Source organism: Protobothrops mucrosquamatus, unplaced genomic scaffold, assembly GCF_001527695.2.
Source record: "Protobothrops mucrosquamatus isolate PMUCROS unplaced genomic scaffold, P.Mucros_1.0 scaffold1214, whole genome shotgun sequence".
Lineage (NCBI taxonomy): Eukaryota > Metazoa > Chordata > Lepidosauria > Squamata > Viperidae > Protobothrops > Protobothrops mucrosquamatus.
In genome coordinates this window covers 313,717-320,704 of record NW_015387423.1, presented here as the reverse complement: position 1 = coordinate 320,704, position 6,988 = coordinate 313,717, and the positions used below count along the sequence as shown (strand labels likewise).

The 6,988-nt window shown below is 45.0% G+C and overlaps 1 protein-coding gene across 1 annotated transcript in view; it reads right to left on the bottom strand.

The window, feature by feature from the left end:
* Window positions 1-5,645, bottom strand: part of LOC107291881 (target of rapamycin complex 2 subunit MAPKAP1) — a 28,944-nt gene extending 23,299 nt beyond the window's left edge. The window contains exons 1-3 of the mRNA XM_015820920.1: window positions 5,381-5,645; window positions 3,358-3,447; window positions 157-341 (exon numbers count right to left, since the gene is read on the bottom strand). Coding sequence (XP_015676406.1) covers window positions 157-341; window positions 3,358-3,447; window positions 5,381-5,639 — 534 coding nt within the window. The 5' untranslated portion in view covers window positions 5,640-5,645. The remainder of the gene's footprint in view (window positions 1-156; window positions 342-3,357; window positions 3,448-5,380) is intronic.
* Window positions 5,646-6,988: the final 1,343 nt, after the last annotated feature.

Sequence of the window (6,988 nt, the reverse complement as noted above, 5' to 3'; positions counted from 1 at the left end):
GGGGGGGGGGAAGCAACAACCTCGAAGCGTCCGAAATACAACGATAAAAGTGCATCTTTGTGGACCCGCCACGTGTTGTTTTTTTTTTTGCTGGCCTGTGTCGATAAGGCCTCTGTTGCTTAATTATCACAAGCAATATTTTATCGAAACGGATTAAGGTCCCTTCCAAAGCGTCTTGTTCTTGCTTACCTTGCCGTCGAACTTGGAGTACTCGTTAAAAGGGTTGTTCAACTGCAAAGGGCACTGTTCCAGCCGGACCGAGAGGATTGATGGCTTCACGGGAGCATGGGCAGGCTTCACCTTGAAGTTCTTCTTGTCAAAGAGAAGGCTCAGCTCCTCGGCTGGGGTTCAAAGACAGAGAGGAACATTACAGCATCTGACTGGCTAGGGAGATCCTCAGTCAGTCCAGGCCACGGTTGCCTCAAAGGGGCTTTTCCAGAGGGCAACTGGACTATGTTTTCTCCTTGAAGAAGACGCTTCGCTTCTCCTCCCAGAAGCTTCTTGGACATGAAGTCAAGAAGTCAGAACTGAGGAAGCTTCCGGGATGGGAAGCGAAATGTCTTCCCCAAGGGAAGAAACACAGTCCAGTTAGTTGCTTCTTGAAAAAGCACCGTTGAGATGACAACATCTGATGGATGCCCCCCCCCCCAAGGCTGAAACACCCAATGGAAAGCTAGTCTAGGGGGGGAACTGGAATTTAGCTATAGTTAGGCAATACGATTATCTGGATTATGTGGTCACTGTCACTGGTCAGTTATCCAGTCCCTAAGCAGCTACTTCATCATGGGTTAATGGCCAACAGGAGAGCTTCTGCAACGGAGATAAATTCCTTGGGTGTCTAATCACACTCGGCCAAATAATAATAATAATAATAATTTAATTTATATACCGCCCTTCTCCCGTAGGACTCAGGGCGGTGCACAGCATATTAAAACAGATACAAACAAAATACATCAAAAAACAAAAAAACCCCATAAAACCAAATTAAAAGCCAAATATTGGAAGCGGTGTGTCAATTAAAATTTTCTTAAAATCATCCCTACCTAAAATCCTCCCTAGGTCAGGCCCGCTTGCTGGAAAAGCCATGTCTTGAGGGCGCGGCGGAAAGTAAGGAGATCCGGAATCATCCGGATCTCGGGGGGTAGTTCTTCTGTTTAATTCAGCTACCGTGTTGTTGAGTTGGATGTGGAAAACTCTACATGGAGGGCGGCAAATATATAGCTGAGCCTTGAAGCGGACCACTTGAAGCCCATGGATGCTTGTGGCTTGGCGAGAGCGTCCAAAATTGGAGTTTCTAATGGGGATAGGAAATTTGAGAAGCTAACCATCCCTCAAGAGAAGATGGCATGTTTGAGCATCAACTCAGCCTAGGAATCAGGTGCAACTTTGTCAAGACGAGCCGCAAGGTTCTTGGGTAAGGCAAGGGTATCTTTTTTTTTTTTAAAAAAAAAATGAAGACAAATGAACTTAGTTGTCAAGACTTGTTGAGCTGTTGCCTATTACCATTGGTTTCTTCTCCAATGTGGAATTGGAGGGGGTTTCGTGACACATCTGCTCCAGCAACGAGCTGCCCCCAAACTCAATCCATCACCATTGACAGATCCGCTTCCAAGCTACCAATCTTTTCTACTCCTGGACCTGGAGACGTCCCCAAGATTTACACGCTTATCCCTCTTGAGGATTCGAACGGATGCCGAGGCAGATTGAGTGGGGACTTCCAAAACTGGAGGGGTGGGGGGGCAGGGAGAACTCATTTGTTAAACGGCAGAATTAAAACTTGTCAAACTCAGGGAGATGACAGCTTGACCCAAAATATTGTGATGGAGGAGGTGCAGCTGGGCCAGCGTTACAAAAAGAGAGACACTGAGATAACTCAACAGAGCCACGGAGGAGCTGGGCTAACTCAGAAGAGGAGGATTAAATTGTCCCTACAGGTGATCCTCGGTTTTCAACCACAATGCAGCCCAAAATTTCTGCATCTGTCACTAAAGGAACTGTTGTTAAGTTGGAGGACTACCTGTCTAGTCACTAAAACCATGGATGTCACAGCCTCTGAGTCAGCTGTTTTACCTAATTGGAAGAGACCAGTTCTGGTCTGGAACAAAAAAATAAAGAAATTCATATCTAACAATGACCTTGAGACGCTACATTGAGTTATTCTTTGGGGCTTGACAGTCAGACGTTGCAAGTTTCATCCGTCGGGTTAAGAGCTCATTTTAACAGGCATTTTTGCTCTTCGGGAAAAGACTGCTAAGATCCTGGCTTATGGTTGGTTTGGCTGGCACAGGTGCTGCCTCCATCTCTCTGCTGAATGAGGCAGCTTCCCTTGATTCAAGAGAAGTGCTGATGGGACGATTTGGGAAACTATTATATGGCACAAAAGAGCAGAAATGGGACTTGATTTGGGGTCCTTCATACTCTCTGAGTTTGGTTGTTTTCTTGCAGACGTTTCATCACCTGACTAGGGAACATCATCAGTGCTACAAAGGAGTGAGGCTTGCTCTCTGTTTCTATACAAATGGCCGTGAAGACTGAAAGGAGTCAGTTGTTAAGGCCAATTCCCGAATGGATTGGTTGATTTGCAAGGAATCTCGTTGTGTATTCACCAAATGGATACACACTTTAAAGGGATGAAACGCTACCCAGATCTGTCCTTTACGTTACAGACTCACAGCTTCTCAGAATAAAAAAAAAAGGGAACTTCTCTCGTCCCTCCTGCTTTGTGCTCCTCAGAGGAACGGCGGCCTAATAAATAAAACAGTGGACTGCGTGCTGTGGACTAAGGCACACAACGAAAGGCACATCCTTGCTATTCTTGAACCAAGATTACAAGACTAATCTGTTCAGATTAGCAGCTCATATACGACAGCCACGGTGCAGCTTAGGGCAGAGGTGGTTCCAAAACTTGAGATAATTCTCTTTGTGGTTTTGCTTCCAGGAAAACTGGGAACACCAGTAGCATCCGTGGCAATTTCTAAAGCTTCAGTTGTTCCCAAGGATGAATCTTATCTGATCCATCAGGACAAAGACCGGGCATCCTCCGAAATCTTCCAGCTTTGACCACCTGTGGCTATCCAAGGGGGTTGGGATTACAAGTCCCATCGTCCTGCCTGCTCATTAGATTTTTCTGGCTAGGGATGATGGACGCTGAAGTCCAAACGGGTGGCACACGTGGATGGAGAGATCGTGTTTTCGGTGAATTCTTTAAAAGAATATTCTTTGTTATTTATCTTTTAGCCAAGCGCTCTCCGAAATTATTCTCATTCTTTATCATGCAAAAATGTACAGACTTAACAAGGTTATGCATGAAACAAGCCCAGAAATGAACGGTGAATAAAATAATATGGTTTTTTTTACCAGAACAGGTGATATTTCTCTCTTTCCATTGCACGTTTTTGCATTTGATCTGATTCTGCCTCTCTTTCCGTAGCCGTTCGAGTCTCTGAGCTTAGAATAAAGAAAAAAAAATATGTATTATAATGTTTAAGTTTGTCAACGAAAGTTTGCGATGAACAAAAGACATAATTAACTACCTTGCTATGAATAAAGATGTTTTATGCTGTACATCTATTGGGGGGGGGGTGCATGCAATAAAATTTTAAAGGTGGCACCCCTGAAAAGCAAATACCAACAAAAACATGAAAATGTTCTTGATTTATAATTGAAATTAGAGGATATAAAACATTAATAGAGATCATAAAGATAGTATTAACATGGAAGAGAATAATAAAATGTGAAAACTTCTGTGATTAATATGACATTTCATTATATAAATCATTAATAACGGTCTTAAAGGAATTTTAATGCACAAATGAACTGAAGTGAATATTACATTACAGGAATAAAATTACTGTTATGAATTACTCTCCCCGTTTCAAAAATTAAAGATAGATGAACTCAGGCTAGACTATTAAAGTTTTAAATATAAAATCTTTTATCTAAAAAAAATCACGAAAATTATAAAATGTCAACGCTATATAAATTAGCATAGCTTTTTCTTCCCTGGGCTGGAACAGTTTATAGGTAGTAAAAATAAATGATTTGTATCTGCGCCACATTAGTCAAATCTTAAAAAACCGAATATCATTTTTCCTCTTTACATATTTTTCGAATCCACGTCCAAAACAGTCCACGCTCAAATAGGTGAAATATCAGTAACCAGGAGGCGGATGCCTTCGGAGGCACCCGGCATTCTCTCTCTGCTTTTAATGTCAGATTGATTCCAGAAGACAAAGAAGAGGAGCAGTTGGATAAACTGGTCAGGACTGGTTTTAAAAAAACAACACAAAACTCTCTCTCTGAATGTACAAACGTCCAGAAAATGACCTATTTTTTGTGTTGACGAGAAGGTGCTGTCCGAGGTCCTGATCTTTTGACAGCTAATCCTTTTTGAACCACCTTAACTGGGACCGGAATTTCCACCCCTGGTTGTTAGGGGAAACATCATTGCACCGGGACAGCAATTTTAGGAGTCCCAGTAGCGGTCATTATTGGAGGACTGCGCTGTCATTAGATGAGGACCAGGTACCGGTTTTTAGGTTAAATCCATCCAGTTCTTGAGCCAGCGAAAAACATCAGTTCAGACAAAGGGGTCTCTCTCTCTCGTTCTCCTAAAGCTGGGAGAAAGTCAGCGGAGGTCCCCATTTGGTTATTTCCAATAAAGGAGAATATTTGTAGCTCAGGGTTGAAATGAGGGGTCCTTGGTATTCTCTGGAGCCTGGTTGTTTTCTTGCGGACGTTTTATTACCCAACTAGGCAACATCATCAGTTCCAATGAATGTGAATTGCTCCCTCTTTATATATAGCAGCTCTGAGCTTGGTTGTTTTCTTGCAGACGTTTCATTGCCCAACTAGGTAACATCATCAGTGCCAGAAAGGAGTGCCATTTGCTTTCTGTTTATATCCAATATAATCCTGCTCCCTTCTAGCACTGATGACGTTGCCTAGTTTGGGTAATGAAACGTCTGCAAGAGAACCACCAAGCTCAGAGAGCACCAAGGACCCCACAGTCCTCCTCCCCTCCCCATAAACCCAACTCCCTTCTAGCACGGATGATGTTACCTAGTTTGGGTCATGAAACGTCTGCAAGAAAGCAGTCAAGTTCAGAAGGCACCAAGGAGCCCTAATTTAGTTATTTTTCCCCCTCCCGTAGACTGTTTATTTAGCTCCACCCAAAACACAGTTCCCAACAAATACGGAAACAGGTCTTTCCGTGGGGGGAGAAAAAAAAATGCACACCCTTTGTTACTTGATTCCTGTAACTGGAGACGTCTGGAGTTGACCCAGGTATCTTATGATGCCTCCCTCTTTACATCCCAGCCTCATCCTAGGAAGACAAACCCCCACACACACCCCCCAAGATGCTCTCTGCACAACTCACCTGTATTTGAGCGCCTTCGAATGCCGAAGTCCCAGCTTGAGGTAATGTCCACGGACTGAGAATACATATAACCCTGAGGTTCGCCGTTGCCGCTGGATCCTTCCGAGCTGTCGTCCCCATTGGCCGAAGCCGGGTGGAATCTTTCCAGGTCGACGTCCTGGTCGATGAGGACCATTTCACACATCCCCGTGTCATCGCTGGTCACGTGCGACTGCCGGATGTGAGCCAGGATAATAGCCGGGTTGTCCAAGAAAGCCATCCTACTCTGCCAGGTTCTGTTGCCTTCCCCTACTATCTTCTCTGATCCATGCTGAACCAACGTCTTCTCTACCTGCTGGAGGAAACACAGGACAGACGCCAGAGGGGACAAGCTTAGGAAACGACTGGGTGCCAAATGGGATTGTAGGGAGTCCTTGACTCACAACCGCTCAAAGTTACAAAAAGGGACTCGTGGCTGTTTTTCACACTTGATGACCGTTGAAGCATCCCCATGATTGCGTAATCAAAATTCGGACGCTGGGCAACTGACTCCTATTGAGGACGGTTGCAGCATCCGGGGGGGGAGGGGGGGATCACGTGATTCCCCTTTTGCAGGTTCCCTTAACAACCATGTTACTCATTTAATGCCCCTCAGAATGGAACGGGACAACTGGCCGCGGGTCCATTGAGCAATTCAATTTAATTTATTTAAAATAAATTAAAAAAATATATTTTCATTGTTGTCCTTTGCGCATTTCGCTTCGTCCTTCCTTTCGCCTCTTTTCTTTCATGATTCAATTTCATCATTTCTTTGATACTGGTGTAATAAGTAGTTGCTCCCCCTCTTTGCCCCACAATAACCCCCCAGCGAAGTGGGCTGGGCTGAGAGGGGGGGACTGGACGGAAGTCACCCAGCTGGTTTTCATGTATAAGGTGGGACTAGAACTCACCGTCTCCTGGGGATTGACCCCCCCCAAATCACCCAGCCATCTTTCGTACCCAAGGTGGGACTAGAACTCACAGTCTCCTGGTGAGTGACCCAGAGTCACCCAGCTGGCTTTCGTGGATAAGGTGAGACTAGGACTCACAGTCTCCTGGTCATTGACCCCCAAATCACCCAGCCATCTTTCGTACCCAAGGTGGGACTAGAATTCACAGTCTCCTGGTGAGTGACCCAGAGTCACCCAGCTGGCTTTCGTGGATAAGGTGAGACTAGGACTCACAGTCTCCTGGTCATTGACCCCCAAATCACCCAGCCATCTTTCGTACCCAAGGTGGGACTAGAACTCACAGTCTCCTGGTGAGTGACCCAGAGTCACCCAGCTGGCTTTCGTGGATAAGGTGAGACTAGGACTCACAGTCTCCTGGTGATTGACCCACAAATCACCCAGCCATCTTTCGTGCCCAAGGTGGGACTAGAACTCAGAGTCTCCTGGTGAGTGACCCAGAGTCACCCAGCTGGCTTTCGTGGATAAGGTGAGACTAGAATTCACAATCTCCTGGTTTCACTACACCAGATGGGCTCTTTATAACATGGCACATGTGTCAGCAGAGTTTACCTGCTTACAAAATCTCCTAAGAAGGGCTGCTACCCACTTAAAAAGGTGTGAGTGGTTGACTTTGTTTCTA